Here is a 20,845-nt window from a genome sequence, read left to right as displayed (position 1 = left end):
GGAATCTGGAATCTGTAACCTTCCTTCTGTACAAGAAATATGCTCTTGGGTAGCACAATTAGTATGTGAGACATAATAACGCCTTCAAGGAGCATGAAGTTTTGTGGCATGATTATCTGGATGGGTGTAATAGACTTTGTCACAGTTCCTCCCCCACTCTGAACGCTAGGGTACAGATGTGGGGACTTGCATGAAAACCTCCTAAGCTTATCTTTACCAGCTTAGGTCAAAACTTCCCCAAGGTACAAAATATTCCACCCTTTGTCCTTGGATTGGCCGCTACCACCACCAAACAAATACTGGTTACTGGGGAAGAGCTGTTTGGAAACATCTTTCCCCCCAAATACTTCCCAAAACCTTGCACCCCACTTCCTGGACAAGGTTTGGTAAAAAGCCTCACCAATTTGCCTAGGTGACTACAGACCCAGACCCTTGGATCTGAGAACAGTGAACAATCCTCCCAACACTTGCACCCCCCCTTTCCTGGGAAGTGTTGGATAAAAAGCCTCACCAATTTGCATAAGTGACCACAGATCCAAACCCTTGGATCTGAGAACAATGAAAAAATATTCAGTTTTCTTACAAGAAGACTTTTAATAGAAATAGGAGTAAATAGAAGTAAAGAAATCCCCTCTGTAAAATCAGGATGGTAGATACCTTACAGGGTAATTAGATTCAAAACATAGAGAATCCCTCTAGGCAAAACCTTAAGTTACAAAAAGATACACAGACAGAAATAGTTATTCTATTCAGCACAATTCTTTTCTCAGCCATTTAAAGAAATCATAATCTAACACATACCTAGCTAGATTACTTAAAGTTCTAAGACTCCATCCCCGACAAAAGCAGCATAAAGACAGACCGAGACCCTTTGTTTCTCTCCCTCCTCCCAGCTTTTGAAAGTATCTTGTCTCCTCATTGGTCATTTTGGTCAGGTGCCAGCGAGGTTACCTTTAGCTTCTTAACCCTTTACAGGTGAGAGGAGTTTTCCTCTGGCCAGGAGGGATTTTAAAGGGGTTTACCCTTCCCTTTATATTTGACAGACTTGAAGGGCCAAATTCAAAGCTACTGTAAGTAGGTGCAACTCCACTGAAATCAGTAGAACCAACTCTAAATTTGGCCCATGGAAAGCTGTTACACATCAGCTTAATGTATTTATGATACATTTTATTGCAAATGCAAATTGGGTATGTGTGCAGGTATGTGTATATTTTCATCATTAATGATAAATCCCCATGTATGTCCTGACAGCCCTGCTTGCATAACAATGATAGCTTCTTTCCAAATGTTGTCTGTAAATCGCTTACACTCATCTGTAGTCAGACCAATAACTTCCAGTGACACTGCCAAGCTCTCAACAAAAGAAGGATTGGCTAATGTGCCGGATGTAATGCTTCAATGAATGCCACACCATCTCTGTGGGGTTTGTCACAGTTTGCTGTGGGTTACTGGGTCACAGTCTGGTGTTTTTTAAAACACCATGTTATACATGATTTAAGAGGAAACAGTTACATGAAACACCTAAATAAACTGATCTTTTTGATCTTGTATACCTGGCTGGTGCTAAGGCCGGATTGAACCGTAATATTATAATACATACAGCTAAATTCTGTGCTGACCTACACCCCCTTAATCCCATGGGATCAGCTCAGAAGCCTTACCTCTGTGGACCCCAAATTCATCGACAGATGTGAATTAAAACTCTCAACATCCCGGTCAGGAAGTTAACTATTACCAGAGGGTATCCTCCTGCTGTGCAGGTTGCTAGAAAGTCCTATTAAGGTCTGTACAGATTTTGACCCTGAATATTACTCAGAGGAGTTTACTGGTATCCTGTGGTAGAAAACTAAGTCATGTTGTTGCTGTACCCTGTGTATAGAGGGGCAAATTAAGATCCAGATTGTCTCATCTCCATTGACATAAGATAAATATCTCATTTTGCAGAAGAGGAAATGGAGTCACAGAAGGTGAAGTCATTTTCCCACAGTCATACCGCAGCTCTCTTGGTAGAATCTGGAATGGAACCTAGCTCTTCTGATTTCCATGCCAGTGCCCTGTCCACTGGACCACCTTTGGGATCTAAGTAGGTATAATTATCTCTGTTTTAGAGATGGGCAGCTGAAGCAGAGGGTTTAAGGCAGGGGCAGGCAAACTTTTTGGCCTGAGGGCTGCATCAGGTTTCTGAAATTGTATGGAGGGCTGGTTAGGGGAAGCTGTGCCTCCCTAAACAGTCAGGCATGGCCTGACTCCCCCGCCCCCCGCTTCTCACCTCCTGACAGGCCTCTGGCGACCCCTGTCCCATCCATCCATCCCCCACTCTCTGTCTCCTGACTGCCTCTGGACCTCCCACCCCATCCAACCCACCCCTTCTCCTTGACCGCCCTCTGACACCCCACCCCCAACCTCCCCCCCCCCCCGCCCTGCCCCCTTACTGCGCTGCCCGGAGCACCGGTGGCTGGCGGCGCGACTGCACCAGGACAGGCAGCCGCACTGCGCAGCACAGAGCACTGGGTCAGGCCACGGCTCTGCAGCTGCGCTGCCCCAGGAACTCGCTGCTCCACCGCCCAGAGCATTGCGCTGGTGGCACAGTAAGCTGAGGCTGTGGTGGAAGGGTGAACAGCGGGGGAGGGGCTGGGGGTGAGCCTCCCAGGCCAGGAGCTTGGGGCCAGATAGGACGGTCCCGCGGGCCATAGTTTGCCCACATCTGGTTTAAGGTCATAAGCAGAGTCTGTGTCGGTGCTGGGATTAGTTCCTACTATCCGTTCCTGTACAATAACTACTAGATATTGGTCAGACCGCTTGATGAGCCACATCACTGTCTGTTTTCTTCTCCCAGAGTTTGCTAAAGCAAATACAGTGGGAGTGGAGGGTCCTCAGCATCTTGCAGGATCAGGACCTGAGCCACAATTGAAAAGGGATTTTTTTCCTCTTTTCCTGTTTTATGTGGCTACTATAGTTACAGCTTGAATGAGCTTCAGCAAACTCAAAGATGTAGTTATTATGACAGTAGCACAAGCCTTGCAATGTCACTGCTAGCCAATGAGGCGCACATCTCACTCTTGTGTTGTGTGTCTAGGCAATAAAGAGCAAAGGTAGCGGGACTGAAATAGCTGCCAGGTAGAGATTATCAAATGATTGATATACAGCTCTCTGCACATCTGATTGATCAACTCTGTGAAAAACAGAGCATGCATGTAAACATTGGTGTATTTCATTAAAGAATAAGGTCTTGTTGCCAGTTCTGTGGTACATAGCCTAGGCCAGTTAAAGTTCCATATCAACTTGGTTGTGTTAAAACTATAGTTTCCATCTTGATTGTCACACTACAGTTTCATTCTCATATGGAAATATAGGGCCAGAGTCTCACCTGGTGTAAATTGGTGTGGAGCTATGTTGATGTACACCAGCTGAGGCTCTGGGTCATAATATTTTTACCCCTAATGTTTATACATCTATTCACCTTAAATATAAATTGCAGTCTTCCAAAGCCTTCGTTATTAGATTCTCAAGTTGAGCAGGCTTTTTAAGCTAAGTTTGTTATATCTTGGCTCTGTTGTATTAACTTAGATGGAATGCATGGGGGCAAAGAGTTAAAATGATTGTTACTGAGTTCGTAAGAGAGTGACAAGAGAGAGATTGAAAGTAGCTAACCACAGGTGCAGTACTTTTTCTTAAGCTGTTTTACACAATAGTACTTGAATTTTTCATATTAATTGACATCTGTTGCCCCGAGACTTCCAAATTAGCACTGAAATTGGCATTGGGAGTAACATCAGTGACAGCTAAGCAAAACAATCTTGTGAATAGAAATTCTCTGAATGCCTAGCTGCAGCAGGTTGAACTCCTTAAGCCCGAACATAAGAAATAATCTACTTTAGCCGAATGTATCAACAGCTGCAGATTACTTTCCCTTTCGGTAGCTTAAACTGTAAAGAAGTTGCAGAATGTATTGCATGGTAGTATAAACAAGGAGCCAGAAGACCAGCAATAACTGAAGCGGTCTGTCCTTGCCTCTCAAAAGTGGGAGGAGTGGGGAGAGTCAGATCTGTATCCAAAGATTTTTTAATCTAAGTGGAGTCAAAAGCAGCAGAGACTTCTTTTATGTTTCCAGTTAAATTGTGTCAAATCTCATGAATACACCCATTCTCCCACCATTTCAGACTGAAAGGGAGAAATCTCATAAGAACAGCTCTTCACATGAGTCTCCTCATTCAAGATGGAACCATCTCAGCAAAAGTCTTATGAGAACCATGTGAGATTTGATGGCTTTCAAATCTGAACCTGAACACTAGTCTTAATTCACCTTTGAACCTGAACCCTAGCCTAAATCTCCAGTTGGGTTCGGATCCTGATCCCAGCAACGGCTGCACAGCATCTCCTATTATAAACACATATTGTTACCTCAAGCATGATCTTGCAATTCCTTGGTATGAAATACACCAGCCCAAGAGTTTGACACAAAAGGAGTTCCAAGCACAGAAGTCTTGTGGGTTTGAGCCCATTGTTTATACTGTATATGGTATGTTAATATATGCAAGCCATATCAGAATGTTACTAACTATAATCAGCTATTAACATTGTTGCCGTGTATCATCTGCAAAAGTATGAAGATATACTGAGAACACAACCACTCTTCTCTACAAATGTAATCAGACTTACTGCTGAACATGGGCCTGTCCTTCTCTTCACGGTCAGATGGGGAAAGGAACCTATCTAAAGAAATAAGGGCAGAATAGTCCTAGAACTTGTGGAAGGAGCAGAGCTAGTGCTACATGGTTATCACCAACTCCTCAGCCAGGAGACAATGGCAGCATACCACCAAATCTAAGGCAGTGATGAAACTCAAACTGCCGTGTGTGGGTTGCAGTCAGGTGGTATGTGGGTTGGTTTGCAGTATCAGAATAGAAACCATTATAAAACACTGATTAAAATGATGAAGTTAGTATGCCAAGTACTTTAGGGGTTAAGATGTGTAACCCTTCTGCCCGTCAGAGTTGGCAGCAACAAGGGCCGGGTTCAATATCTAGGGGATCCATTCCAATAACACAATGCAAACCAGCTCGAGCCCCCACCCAGTGACCTGGGACAAATATATACCACCCCTGCTGGGCGCCTCCAAGAGGCAATACTTCCCCTCTCGCAAGCACCTAGTCTGAGTGTAGCAAAAAGCCTTTTAATAACAGAGAGAAACAATGTGGCATTATGTTGGGAAAACACCACCAACAGGATTCATAACACAACCCATGAGCAAAAAATCCATCCCAAGCAAATTGGGGCATGCCCTTTCCCTTTTGTTCTTGAGTCCAGCAACCCCAAATCACCCAAAGTCCCAAAAGTCCAATGACCCAAAAGCCTCTGTCCCTGGTCAGGGCAGCCCCAGAGTTCAAAAGTTTATCTACAGAGCTTTACCTCCCAATCTGGGTGGAGATGGGGGTGGAGGTAAGAGGCACCTTACATGATCTGAAGCTGACCACCCCACAGCTCCATAGGGCTCTGCTCCGCCAGCCACCCCACGAACTGCTTCGCTCAGCTCAGCTCCGCGGCCCACAAGCAGCTCCTGCTGTCCCACGAACTGCTCCACCAGCCGGTCCACAAACTGCTCCGCGTCCCACCAGCAGCTCCCGCCGTCCTATGAACTGCTCCACAATATATCTTCAGGCTCCCCCACTACTTAACACAACGCTCAGTGATTTCAGCTCTTAGTCAGTTCAGCTCTTTTGTGAAGTCAGCTTGTAGTCGGGGAGCTTCAGTGCTGGTGCACCATTGGCCCAAAGTGAGCTCAGCAGCCTGTAACTAGACTTCCAATGAAATCAAAATTAGCTCTGATATTTCACAGTGGAGAGAGGAGGAAGTGCAATTAGCATGTAAGGCCTTCACCAAGGGGCCCATGCCACCAAGTATTAATACTTGTCCCCAGCCTCTCTCCATTAACAGAGTTTTGGAACCCATGACCCTTGCCTAGTGAGTGCTACTTAGTTGACATTGAGTCCCTCCATCATAACAAAAGGCCAAGTACAGTTCCAAGCACAGTTCCCATAATCAGGGTAATAACAATTTATTCTTCCTGCCCCAGTAACAGAGGCACTGGGGATCCCACAGCAGCCAAAGTGACCATTTGGGCGGCTATGGCCTCATTCTAGGCGGGGTGGGTGTGCCTATGTAAATGAGATCAGCCCCTGAAGTTCTTTTCCACAACTTGTCACACCTTACCACCAGATGTCAGGGTGGAGCTCATCCTGACACTGCTTACAGATGTAATGTGCTGAGAACTGCTGACCTAAGGGATCTGTGCACACATGGAGAGGAAGGAGGCCTGTGAAAGGGGTTGGCAGTGGCATGTCGTGCAGAGGACCTGGGATTTGCCCACACATGCTCAGGTTACTCAGCATTTGAGTTTGTGCTCCCTGGCTCCTTCGCAGGGCTTTAAATCTCTCCCCAGAAGGGGAACATTTGATTAAAAGTCCATGGGCCAAATTCCCCCCTCACTGATGTCAGTATTACACCACAGAGTTTAGTTCTACAAGTTTAAAACTGCAGGGCCAAATTTTTATCTGGAGTAAACGAGTACAACTTCCGTGTTTACAAAGGCATTGCGCCTATGGAGTTTCACCAGCTTGCAATCTGGCTCAGTGATTTTCTGTGGGAGCTTGTCTCTTCCTAGTGGTGTCTCTGTGCAAAGGAAGAATATAGCCTCTGGTTTTCACAAGACAAAGGAAGGGAGAGGAAAGAAGTATACCTAAGAAGCATCATTGACACTTAGTTCTTATTTGAGAACTAACGGATCTAGGTGAGCAAACACAATTAATTATGAGTGTTTCAGTGGGGGGAAAAAAGAGAATTGCTTGCTACTGTATAGATTTAAAGGTCTATTTCCCTCTGGTTAGTTAATGCTAATAGGAGTTACCCAGGTAAATCTCCAGTGTACTGAGAAGAGAATACGCCTCTAAGAATGCAGTTTTCCACTTGGTGGGTAGGAAAAGAATGAATAACTGAACTCTAGGGAATTCCTGTCATTTGATAATTACAGTGCAGAGTTACTCTTTTATTCACTGGTGCTTGTATTTAATAATGCAGTAGGTATTTAATGATGGGATTGAAATATTTCAGTTTGTTGCCATTAATAGTGGCAAAGCATCAGGACTGCAATGTGGAGAGGACCCAAAATGACCACCATATGATGCCAAAGGTGGACCAGAGGCCGGTCCATGAGACCAAAGTTCTATAGATCTCATTCTCCACTACTTTGCACCAACTTTCTGTCATGTCTCTTCCTTGCTTTCATTGGAGTTACACTGCCTTAAAACTGGAGTAACAGAGTTAATCAGACCTTAAGACTATATCTCCACCAGAAAATGTGGCAGACTTAGAGGCATTTTGAGGACAAGTCGGAAGGAACCCAGAGAAGAAAATAGAGGCTTACACCCTTCTTTTGAGCCTTAAGCATCACACTGAGGTTTGGTAATTCTCAGTACAGTCTTTCTGCCACTAACCTTTAAGACATGTACCTAGGGTATTTGCACCTGTCTTGTCTGCCAGGCCTAGTAAAGAACTTCCTTTCATTTACCTGGAGGCAGAGCCTGGAAAGCCCAGAGTCTGAAGCACCTACAATATGTATCCTCAAACTGTTGATACACAGACAATATTACCAAGTATCTAAAAGTGTATCCCAACTGCAGTCAGTGTTACTCTGCAGTGGCGGACAGTACAGTATGTTAAGGAGAGGCACAATCATCAGCCCTAATGTGATCTGCGATCATTAGTAATTTCCCATCTCCTTTGATTTGCATTACAGTATTTGTAATATGACAGCAGTGAACAGTCTTTGTTGTGTGAAAACATAATGTGCACATCTCTTAATCATCCAGAATCACATTCAACTTTGATCATAACAAATAACAGCAACATAGAACAATATGGTAGTGTAATGAGTAATTGGGAGAGAATTTAAGCACTTGGAGCCTACATCTACACCTATCTTGGATTCTCAGGCTACACGGTTCCAACACAGCCTTCTTCTCAAATTGACCATTCCTTTCATTGTTGTCATGGAAATATTAGACTAAAAATATCCTGAGATGTGCATCTGAGATAAGAAACGTGTGTATATTGATTCTGAAGTGTGACAAATATATATATATTTTTTAAAAAACCCACTGTGATAGAATGAATAATAAAGCTAACCTTCTGGTATTTTTTCCTTTTCTTTTCAAGAGCAAAGAATTTCTTATTGATAATATTGACACCTTGTTGCACAAAGCTTTGATTACAAAACCCCCTTCAATGAAATGTAATATAGAGTTTCGTGACTGGAACTAATCCCCAGGAGGAACTACATGTAGTATTTTTATACTACACATCATGATTACAAAACACAAGAAAATTTTTAAGTATTTTGCAGCCACCAAAGTATGGTAGGCACTTGAAAAAAAATAAACAGACATGGCCCCTGGTCCAAAGAATTTATAATCTAATTTGAAAATTGATGTAACAAGTGACAGTAACAAACAATATGGAGGTGGTAGAGTAAGAAAGGATGAAGGGGGACCATCATAAGGTCAGATGGTTAGTCAATTGTGGTATGTATATATCTTGAAAAGGAGACTATTAAAAACAAGTACTGACTTTCGGGGACATTTTTCTGTTCCTATCCAAAACTCATCAATCATGCCTTTTACAGTTAAATGGTCAAAGGACCAGACTAGGAGATTACAATAGGAAAGGTAGGCTTGAGTCTTGGACAACACATCTCTGGGGGAGGAGGATTAAGAACCCCTTTAAATCCTTGCTGGGGCTACTGGAGCCTTGGGTGGGCAGCGGTAAGCAGGTGTTGTGTACCTGCTTTTGCTCCCTCTCAGAGCAGGTGGGCAGGGAATAGGTAATGTCCTGTGTTGGTCCCCCACAATACATCAGCCAGCACAGGGGTGTCATAATTTTCTGCTGTTATAGCAGTTCCAGCAGCAAGTCATATCTTTCTAGAACAAGAGGAAGCAAAAGGGAATTGTGACTCAAAGGTGTATCTCTGAGGCACAGGACCTCCTAGGGCTGCTCCTGAAGTGGGGCAGCTGATGCAGCCACCACTGGTCAGGGTTGTGCCTGAAGGTTGTGTCTGTATATTTTTAATTGTGGCTTTAAGCCTAATGTCGCAGTGGGAGAAATGAAGAGAGATTGCACAGTGGCTGCAGCTCTAGGTGGCGTTTAGCTTGAAGTAGGCACTATGCCTGGGGGAACTAGAGGAATGCTGATCAATATAAGAACATGCAGAGTGCCTGTGCCAGTGCGTCTGCATCATGAGGGAGTAAAGAGAGGACAGATCTAAGGCTCTACCTTTTCCCAACTCCTCCTTTTGAGGGTTTCTCTCTATGTTGGCCATTTAAGGGTTTTATTTAGTTAGTTGCTTTTATTTTTACTGTCATCTGTCACTGTAGTATCTGAGCACCCACTGTAGCACCTCTGGTAGCATTCAGAGCAAAGCACAAAGCTTGTTTTTTTGTTTGGTTTTTTTTTTGGCAAGTGCCAAAATCTGCCCTCATTTACTACAGCATGAGTCTGGAATGGCTGCTTTGAATACTTTGAATACAGATTGGTTTAACTGAGAGAAACTGGCTGCAAGCCTTTACTGGAAGATTCTGAATTAATCCTTTGATGCTCAATGGAATTACTCTAGTGTAACAGGGCAGAATTTGGCCCTAATTCATTGAAATATCTTGCATTTAATTTATCTGTATATCTTGCTGGCTTCATAAATTGGATAGTCCATTTCTGGTGTATTTGAAGGGATGTAATCTGCTCAATTCAACAACAAAACAAAAGTAGTTTGGTGACCTTCACCTGCCACTGAAACTCTTACCAATTTTAGTGATTTTACAATTACTGTATTTTTTTAAAGACTGTTTTTCCGTGTTATGTGTAAGACCCACATAACCCAGGAAATTGACTAACCTAACTGCAGGGGAAATAGTGGAACTGATTACACACAAAGTGCTGTGTTAAATCAACACAATAAACAGAAATGCAATGATTTTTTCCTCTCTAAACTCTTTTTGTTATTGTAACTTAGGAGTTACTTGTAACAAAGTAGGCAAACAATTTCCAGACAGAAGAGTTACTTAAAATTTAATCTGCTTTAATTGTTTCATTTTGTAAGGTGCTTCGCTTCATCTGTTGTCACAAGTAGATTAAATTGGGTTTGGTTTTGTTTTATACAGTGTTTCATGGAGTTTAGGGAGTATTTAGGATCACTGTGCCAAGTTTGGGCTGGGTTTCCAGTTATTATCTAGTCAACTATCACACAATTACAAATGCTTTGACTTCATTTTTCCAGAAAATAAATTGCCTGCTCAGTGATGCTGACAGTGAGGAACTCTTAGTTAAGCTGATTTACATAAGAAACATTACACGCCTATTGGCAATGGAATTTCATTAAACTTAGGATTTCAGCACAGCCCTTGTAGTTTGCTCTTTGTAATGAATTAAATGTCTCTCTCAAATTGGTGATTACTGGAAAAAAAGCCCATGAGGGCTTGTTTACATAGCAAGTTACTGCGCAGCAAGCCAGGATGTGAATCAACAGTGCACCAGTTTGCCGGGCAGTAATGTCCTGTGTGGACACTGCCACAGCACAGTGAAAGTCCTGGTGTGTGGCTTAGTGACTGCACTTTCAAGTAGTAGTATGCCAGACTGCATTCTGGGACTGTCATGCCATAACAGTATCCACTTGGGATGTTACTAGACAGCAGGTTGGTGCATTGTAGATTCGTACCCTGGCTTGCCACACAGTAATTCATTGTGTAAACAAGCCCTGAGATGTTAATAACTATTAGTCCCTACCTTCCTGAACTGGATATGAACCAGCAACCTACTCCACGTCCCACAATTGCATATTACCTAACCACTCACTAACTTTTGTCATATTTCTCTCAATACGCATTCTGTAATTATCCCCACTTGAACCATCTGTCAACATTTGAGAGAAGAGAAATAATGAATCTCAATTTCCTGTTAGTACACTGAGTCTCAAAGTCATGATGATTTGTTGAAGATGCCTGATATGAGAGACAACATGACCCAGTAGATGGGGCACCGAACTGGGGTTCAGGAATGCTTGCTTTAGTTTCTGGTTGGTTCTTTTATTGGTGGTAGGAAAGGAAGAGGCTTCTTGTGCATTTTCAGCTTCTCAGCATACATGTGGAAGGGCAACAAGAGTCTAGCATTCTAATAATTTATTTATAATATTCACTAGTGCTGGGCAGGCAATAGTTTTCCTATTCTAAAAGATTTTTTTGAGATTTGAAAAATTTTCTATCGCACATCATGATGAGAGGTCAAAATCTCTCAATTTCACTAAGCAATCAAAATTAAAAAAACAAATTGAACCGAGTCAATCAAAATGTTTCATAACTTCAAAATGTTTTGATTTAATTTCAGCCTTCTTAATTTAAAGGTTTTTTTATATATTTACTATACCCTAACATAAATTTCAAAATGAAAAGTCATTTTTACCTGAAAATTGAACTTTTTTTTGTTTTAAAAACACCACATTTCAACCATTTCAAAACTTTTTTTTTGCAAAACATTTTTTAAATGAGAGCTTTGTCAAAACCAACCCTTTCCCACACAGTATTGTAAAAAAAAAATTCCCAAATGGATATAATAATCACTCTGTGAATCTTAAAGACTATATGTCAAAATGTGTACAGAAAGAGAGAGCTACCTTTCTTGTACCATCTTAATCTGGCATTTCCTAACTTCTGAGTGCTTGACTTTGCAATCTTAATATTTTGTTAATGTGACTCTGTGTGTATATGTGCACATGTGTGTCATTTCCTAGGTTTTTAAAAGAGAAGACTGAAATCAGAAATTCCATCATGCAGCATTATATTGACACCCGTGTGGTTCATCATCCGGGTTGGAACCTTTTGATCCAGCACATAGAACTCTGTCACTTCAGCAACTGGAGTAACTGATAGCAGATATAAATGGTTTGTTCTCTGTGGACCAGAATTAGAGGGGGATGGGAAACTTTGCCAGTAGGTTTCAAAGATATTTGCTGACAGTAGAAGAATGGCGAGACTCAGGAATCTTAGGGATCCATTACAAGCTGCTGTGGAAGTGTACTCTAGTGAGTGGAGACTCTTCTGCTCATTCCATCCAAGCATGACCCATTGTGGTGTGTCCACCTCCAACCTGGCCCTGTCTCTTCCCCACACCTCATTCCTTATCCCAGCACCATTCTCCTCAGCTAACCAGTGCTAGTCTCCACTCCTCAGGCTTCTCATCCTAGTCTCTCTGCCAGCAAATACTAGTCTCTCCTCATCACGCTCCTTGTTCCTAGTCTTTTTGCCTAGCCAGGCCCAATTCTCTCCTCTCCTTCTTCCAATCTGTGTCTTTTCTTCACTGTATTCTCCAGTCACTCCTCCCATCCACGCTCCATGGCTTCAGTGGCTCCCAGTTCCAATCTCTCTCACTGGCCGCCTCCTCCAATCTTTCTAATCCTACTTTTCCTCCTCCAGCTCCTCATCTGAATCTCTTTGCCCAGCCAGCCCTAGTTTTGCCCTTGGTACCCCTGCTCCTCATCAGATCCTTCTCCCTTCTGATTACACCACTCTGTGGTCAAGTGTCCTTATAAATACGCAATTTGGTCTCAGTTCCTTTTATTTACTGCCTCTTTCAGCAAGGGGTATTTTGCTAACTTGATATCAGAAGCATGCTTGATTGCAAACAGTAGCCTGCCTTCTTCACTTTATCACTTAAACTAAAAGAAGTCAATATGAATGCAACCCCTTTTTTTCCCTAACAGGATTGCCCACGCGATAAACTCTGTTGAAATTTACAGCATTTTGTCCAAAGCTGTGTCACTTATAATTGACTTCCCTTTTGTATACATTATAATTATAATATTAAATTCCATCAAATTCTCCATTTTACTATTGTATCTTGTACATCATAATATCAGAGTTTGGTATTAATTTAATATGATTTTTTTCTTCATTAATTCACAGATGGGGGGGGGGGGGTTGGAATGGAAGTTTCTTTAGCTGCACCGGCAGCACAGTCTTGCAAAAGGCTGCAGCAACTCTCAGTTACCTGAGACTACTGAAGAACTTTAGCCATTAGATCTTGGGTTTTTATTCTCTTAGCCCTTTGTTTTTTATCTTTTTCAAAGGCTTTGATGTCAGAGCAATTCTTAAATAGTAACAGCTCATAATTTTAGGGCCTTAGTTACTGCACAGTTCCAACTGTAATGATCACTGGCAATGACTGCTGTAATTAAAGGCCACACTACGGTAACCTGATCAAACTGTAATATCACAAGGTTGTGTACTGTACTGATTTTATAGGACTTCTACAGTGAACTGCTTTTGTGTGTTATAAAACAGTTATTTTCCTTCAGTTTTGTATCTCTGATTAGGTTCAATTCCCCCTCCCCCTCCCCACATACACTTCCCAGGGACAGCCTATTTATCATCATTTTTTATATCCTTAATATTTTATGCAGGAACTCTGACCAACAACAGCCACAACATTTCTTTTGGTAAGAGATTAAATTGTTCATCAATGCCTGGTCTTTGGATGCTGTTTTTTTTTTTTTCTCTGTCTGTTCAGAAATGCTTAGCTCAGGCTTCGTCATGCTGCTGCTTAACTGAAACAGAAAATGCCATTGGAATAAATTGCAGTCAGATTGTTAAAGTGTCTCATGTCTATCAAACTTCCCTATCAAGCAGGAATGAAAACAGCAAATAGTAAAACACACTGAGATGCCCTGTCTCCCTGCAGAATACTGCTTCTTAGTCTTTTCTAGCAGTTGAGTTTAGGAGGTTTGGTAATCTAGCAGGGGAAACCAGATTAATTTTGGCAACATTACTTTTTATAGCCAAGAGAAAAAATCTGCTCTTCTAGTGGAAGTTAAGCTTCTGAAGTCAGGATGACCTTTGAGCAAGAGAAGAATAGAGGATTATAAGAATGAGTGAAATTCTGAGGGAAGAAAAAAGGCAAGCTTGACAAATAAACCTAAAGGAATGAATGAAGACAACAAGGAAAGATGATATTTTAAAGGGAAGGGACATGGGGAACAATCCTACTCTGGCAGGGTGGTGGTGATGGTGGTGGGGACTATGTGACCTGACAGATCTTTCCCATCTCTAATGTCTTGGCCTTCCCTGATACTGAAGTTGGGTTTACTGGCCTCTAATTGAAAGATTGCCTATGGATTGCCTTTTTAAAAAATCAGTGTTACATTAGCAGTCCAGTCATCTGGTATAGAAGCTGATTTAAGTGATAGGTTACATACCACAATTATTAGTTCTTCAATTTCATATTTGAGTTCCTTCAGAACTCTTGTGTGAATGCCATCTGGTCTGGATGACTTATTACTGTTTAATTTACCAATTTGTTTCTAAACCTTCTCCATCTGGGAGAGTTCCTCAAATTTGTCATCTAAAAAGAATGGCTCAGGTGTGGGAATCTCCCTCACATCCTTTACAGTGAAGATGGATGCAAACAATTCATTTAGTTTCTCTGCAATGGCCTTGTCTTACTTGAGTGCTCCTTTAGCGTCTCGATCGTCCACTGGCTCCACTGATTGTTTAGCAGGCTTCCTGCTTCTGAAGTACTGTACTTTTTTTTTAAAAAAAATGCTGTTACTATTTGAGTCTTTGGCTAGTTGCTCTTCAAATTCTTTTTTGGCCTGCCTGATTATACTTCTACAATTCCTCTTAAGCCTGACAGTGTCTCTTTAATTTTTTGACAGAATCCTTGATGTATACGATAACTGACTAAATGTAATGCTAGGTAACCAAAAGCCAGGTTCCCTGCCATGAAAGCCTGATCATAATCATACAAACTACTGGAGAAAATTATTTTTCATGAGTTTATAGAAAACATTTATTTATTCTACCTCCTAGATGTTCCATACAAATTGTATGTAATAGTCTCCAGGGGAGAGAAAAATCAAAATTTGAATAATTTGTAGAACTGGTATCCTATTTGTATGTGTGGCAGTTCTATTGTGATATTATCAACTTTTGCTGTCTGCTCGGTAAGTAATCAGTTTTACTGCTGAGCTGTTAAAAATCCCGTAGAGAAAATTACAAATTGATAATTCAGTCTTGATTTGCAGTTCTTTAGGGCGATACGCTCAGCCTCACTTTAACACTCTCTAATAAAAACTACTGCTCCCGAATACATAATAAGTGATAGCTCTTCAACGTGAATGATTAATCTCACTGCTGTTCCAATGATCAAGAGTCAGGGATACTGTGGCTCGTCTATTAACTTTTAAAAATGTCCTACTAAAACTATGGCCTCAGTCCTGCATACATACATGTAGTCAACTTTAAGCCCTCAAGTAATGCCTTTGAAGTCACTAAGGTACATATGTGATGTGATTGTTAATTTGAGGGAATTCTGTATGTAGTCAGGGAACAGTGTAAAGAGGGAAGGATGGTCTCCTAGCTATAGTATAGTGAGACTCAGAAGACCCTGGTAAAGATTTCAAAGTGCTTTTGGGCAGTGGTTCTCAACCAGCAGTATGTGTACCCCTGCAGGTACTCAGAAGTCTTCCAACGGGTACATCAACTCATCTAGATAATTGTCTAGTTTTACAATAGGCGACATAAAAAGCACTAGCGAAGTCAATACAAACTAAAATTTCATACAGACAATGACTTGTTTATACTGCTCTATATCCTATACACTGAACTGTAAATACAATATTTATATTCCAACTGATTTTATAATTATATGGTAAAAATTAGAAAGTAAGCAATTTTTTGGAAATAGTGTGCTGTGACACTCGTGTATTTTTATATATGATTTTGTAAGCAAGTAGTTTTTAAGTGAGGTGAAACTTGGGGTTCCCAAGACACATCAGACTCCTGAAAGGGGGACAGTAGTCTGGAAAAGTTGAAAGCCACTGACTTAGGGTATGTCTAGACAGCAAGCAGGATTCTGCGGCAGCGAGCCTCAGAGCTCAGGTCTATGCTCAGGCTCACTCTACAGCACTAAAAATAGTTGTGTGGATGTTCAGGCTCGGGCTGGAGCTTGGACGCTGCACCTTGGGGAAAGGAGCGCCTTCAGAGCTGGAGAGCCAGCTCAAGCCTAAATATCTACACCGCCATTTTTAATGCCGTAGCACAGTCTGTAGACCCAAACTCTCGCTGCCGTGGGATCCTCCTTGCTGTGTAGATGTATCTTAAGTGACTTAGGAACCTAAATCCCACTGACTTTTCAATGAGACTTATGCTCTAAGTCCCATTTTGAAAATGGGATATTTTAGGCTCCTGAATAATTCAGGCGCTTTTGAAAATTTTACTCCTAATTTATTTTTCTGGCTGCACCACAGTCTTTCTGTAGATCAGGCAAGTTAGTTAGGCCTAAATTTTCAAAAGTGTCTTCTGCTTTTGGTGTCTCGATTATTTTGGTGCCCAGCTTAAAATACTTAGGACCTGATTTTCAGAGACCCCGAGCAACCACAACTCACAGTGTAGTGATCTGTGGCCAGAGTGTCAACTGTTAGTGTGTCCTGTCTTTTGTCACAACTGTATTGCTTTTAACCATTTGGCTACTGGCATATGCTGCTGCCTCAGTAGCACTAAAACATTGTCATTTAGGTATTATTTATTTAGATGGGCATTATGTGTATAGTGCTCATATCTGTGGAGCATATCTTAAAGGAGCATTTCTGGGTTCCATAGTGGCCCACAGGTGGCAGCCGTTGCTGGCAGCAAGACAGTTAAATGAGAAGGTATCAACTGTCTGGTGCAGAACTGGAATTCCATTTTGCCCCATGTACCTGTGTGCTAGACAGCAGTGACACAATTAAATGATGTTTGTGGCATGAGATGTTTCTAGGGCCTTTGAATGCACATTTATGGTAGAACAATTTCTCTTTGTTCAGGTGAGAAACTGTAATGCTTTGAAAGTGGGTGTCATCTCTATTATAATCACTGCAATCTAAGCATGAAAAAGTCTGCACTCAGAGCATACACAGCTCCTGACAACTTCAGTGAGGGTCCTGTATACAGAGATGGCAGAATCTGACCCAGAAGTGTGTAAGGTGTTGTACAGAACAAATAGAAAAAAGGTCTGTTTCCCAAAGAGTTTGCAATCTAAAGGCCTGATTCTGCAAATACTTGCTACCAAGCACAGTGCTTGCTAATCTGAGCTGTGCTATTGATTTCAAAAGTACTGTTCATGGAAGTAAGCACAATGCCTGGTGGTAAGTGCTTGCCGGATTGGGCCAAACAGTCGGAGAAGAAATGAGGTATGATAGGGTTTAAGCAGTAGGTTTATTTTGTTCCCACTTTGGCACCTTGCAGTGTGATAAAAACTGTGTACTTATATGGTCCTCATTACTATTGTATCTGAGCACCTAACTGCTGCAACTGCAGTTGTAGAAAGGACTGTGTTAAGTAACTGTTGGAAAAAAGATATTAAGAAAAACCGATCCTGAAAAGCCCATTCCACTACATTATGGGGTTGCTGAAGGGCAGCGGATAACTACAGTATTGTCCAGTGAAAACGTATTTGTAAGGTGTTCATATTGGTATCTATCTGCGGTCCAGTGCAAGACAAGAAAATTCAGCCATTCTTTGGGCTCCAGGATGACTGGAAGGTACCATTTTTTTCTTGTAATAGATCATGTGATGGATCATACAGCAACCATTAAAAGAGTAGCTGATTTCTTTTCTTCCATGTCTTGATTCAGTAGTCGAGATGGGCTTCTTTTAATTTGTACATTCAGCTGAGAGACAACAAAAATGGAAAGAGTACACTGCTAATCCCTAGAAGATTATCATCTTGCTAATGTTCCTGCCAGTCATAGGCGCCAACTTTCTAATGTGCCTGGAGGAGCTCCCTCATGGCCCTGCCCCAGGCCCCACCCTTACTCCACCCTTTCCCCAAGGCCCCACCCCACCTCCACCCACTCTGCCTCTTCCTGCTCAGTTCCACCCCCTTCCCTGAGCATGCCCTGCCCTCTCCCTTTCCCCCCCAGCACCTCCTGCGCACCACGGAACAGCTGATCCGCGGTGTGCAAGAGGAACTGTGATGGAGGGGAAGGTGCTGATCGGCGGGGCCACTGGTGGGCAGGAGACACTGCGGGGAGGGGGAGGCACTGATGGGGGGGCTGCCGGTGGGTGCTCAGCACCCACTGGTTTTTTTCCGTGGATGCTCCAGCCCTGGAGCACCCATGGAGTCAGCGCCTATGCTGCCAGTATTAGCAAAGCTCCTAAGAGTCTGATCCAAAGCCCGTTGAAATCAATAGAAGTAGACTAAGAAAAGATATGGCTTAGCACTGTTTGTTTGTAAAAAATGCTTTAACATAAGAATTGTTATACCAGGTCAGACCAGTCATCTGTCTAATCCGGTGACATATCTCTGACAAGGGCCAGAACCAGCCAGCTTCAGAGAAATCTCATAACGTGCAAATATGGAATAACCTGCCCACAAGTGAAGTTTCTCCCTGACCTCACCAATTAATAGTTGGCTTATCCCCTGAATCATGGGGGGTTTATCCCTATGTTTTTAGCCTGAGGAAATCCTGATCACATTTTGCAGATTTTAGACATAGTTTTACAGAACTGGTAACTGCTGCTCAGAAGAGGTTGATGATTAATCTTTCTCATATAACATAGGGACCAAATAACTTCTATATCTCATGCAAGACAACATGGGAAACCAGCGTTTGAGGCTATCTGCAGTATCCTAACCTGACCATCAGATGGAGACAAATGGCTTCAGTTTTCAGTTCATCTGCCCATTAGCCTTGATGAGCGGACATGATGCGTCCCAAGTGTAATATATTATAAAACTTCTTCCTGGTAACATTTCTAATGTAAAATCATTTTCTATTTTAGCTGAAACAAAGATCTGCTTCAAATATTACCATGGAGTGAGTGGAGCACTACGTGCTACGACCCCCAGTGTCACAGTGAAAAACAGTTCTGCTCCCGTAAGTTACTCCAGCCTTTCCTGCTTCTCTATTATCCTTTCCAGCTACTGTTGTGCAATTTATTGCTTTCCTTGCCTGTCCTTTGTGTTTTTGTGTTAATTTTGATTATGACTTTCTGCTCTTAAATTCTCTGGAATATACTAAAGGGATATCAATCAATAGAGGGATAGTCCCCGGGGAACTGGAATGTCAGCTATGTAACACTCTGGTTGTAAGAGTTAGTAACAGTCAGAGAATGCAGTACTTCCCTCCTGACTGACTTTATGCTACAGATTTAAAGAAAGAGCACACATCCTTACACATCATGAAGTTTCTTCTTTCAAATGTAATAGATTTAAAAAAAAAAAACAAAAAACATGTTCTGTCTCTTTTTAAATACCAGAGGCTACCCCCTGTGTTCTAGATGAGGGATGTCAAACTTTTCCCATCCCGGTCACAAAAACATCTACTTCAGTTTTCTACCATCACCCTATGCCCCAGAATCATTTGTGTTCATATCCCAGGATCCTTTGCAGGCTTTGAGTCAAAAAGACCAACAAGTTGTAACACATCATCAGGTCTTACATTCTTATCTGTTTGTTGTAGGGTATGTGACACAATAACGCATAATATGTTCAAAGCATAATAATGGAATAGAATAGCTTAATACTAAGTAGGAGAAAACAAGTTGGATATTAACCTCAACAGACTTACCATATTGATGCACCCAAATAAAGAGAAAAAAGCATGAGAAAAATGTAATGTGTAGATTCCCCATTACCTATGAACCTCATATCTCCAGTCACTGCTGAAACCACCACTGTCAGCTCAAACTTTAACCCCATCCCCTGTGTCTTCTATGCCTTTGAATTGGCTGTAGCTGCAGCTGAAGCTGGAAACTCAAAGAAACCAGCTGTTTGAACTGAAAACACACATACACCTTTCTAGTGCAAGTTAACAGACCAGAAAGCTCATTCAGTCTGGAAAGGGTTGGGGTTTTTTTGTTTTGTTTGTTTTTTAATTTTAAACTAATAGGTTTCTCAGAGTTGTGAAAGAAGTTACAATGAGGACTATTAGGGGAGTAGCTCCTACTGTCCATGCCATGCTGGAGTCACAATTTGAGCAAGAGGGCCCTGCGTGGCCAAGTGAGGATTGTGACTGACTAGTCTCCTATGTAGTCTGATTGAAGCCCACCAGACTACCTATACAAGCAAAGACCGATGGGCAGGGCCCTTCAGCTTGACCAATGAATTAAATTCAGCAGACCAGATTCACCAGTCTGATCCAGTTGCTTTGTGCTGTTCCAATGTCACAAAGCAGCCAATAAATCAGGCCACAATACAAGTGAAGGCCCCAATTCTCCTACTGTAGCATGAATGCAGACTTTCTGCCGCCATGGGACAGCTAATAGGATCACAGTCTAAGACTGGTATTCATGTTCTGTTTTGCTTGTGATTTCTTTTCCTGAAGTCCCTGCTCAAGAAATATTCTCTTTTGAAGTCAATAAGAATCTTACCAGCAGTGTAAGGGCTAGACCCCTAGTCTAGTGTGAGAAACAATCCTTCAGCGGAGAAGATTGTCTACCTTTATAGGTAAAATAGATACTAGAGATAGAGTTCTGTGAAATTCTGCCTTCTTTGAAGTCAATGGGAGTTTTGCCATTGATTTCAATGGAGTCACAATTTCACCCTTAGTCTCTGGAGCTCAGCAGGATCCTAGTGTGTCATTGGAGGCTGCTTATTTTAGATTAGTAGACTTTTTAAATTTGGCACAGCTTGAAAAGAAGATCACACAAGAGTATATGACCATCTAAAGGCATTTGGATACAAGTTTCCTTCTGGATACAGTATTTACAACTAGCATACTCACATGCTGACTATCCCAAGTAGATTGTCTTAGAGCCGTCCCTGTGGTATT

At 41.9% G+C, this 20,845-nt stretch overlaps 1 protein-coding gene across 4 annotated transcripts in view; it reads left to right on the top strand.

Moving 5' to 3' along the window:
• Nucleotides 1–20,845, top strand: part of HECW1 (HECT, C2 and WW domain containing E3 ubiquitin protein ligase 1) — a 337,168-nt gene that overhangs the window by 150,474 nt on the left and 165,849 nt on the right. For all 4 annotated transcript variants that reach the window (XM_043540543.1, XM_037890003.2, XM_043540541.1 and 1 more), the window contains one exon: nucleotides 18,855–18,949. In XM_043540543.1, coding sequence (XP_043396478.1) covers nucleotides 18,855–18,949 — 95 coding nt within the window. The remainder of the gene's footprint in view (nucleotides 1–18,854; nucleotides 18,950–20,845) is intronic.

This window comes from Chelonia mydas, chromosome 2 (assembly GCF_015237465.2).
Source record: "Chelonia mydas isolate rCheMyd1 chromosome 2, rCheMyd1.pri.v2, whole genome shotgun sequence".
NCBI lineage: Eukaryota > Metazoa > Chordata > Testudines > Cheloniidae > Chelonia > Chelonia mydas.
Note: the sequence above shows the minus strand (reverse complement) of the source record. Positions and strands in the feature narration are given on the sequence as shown.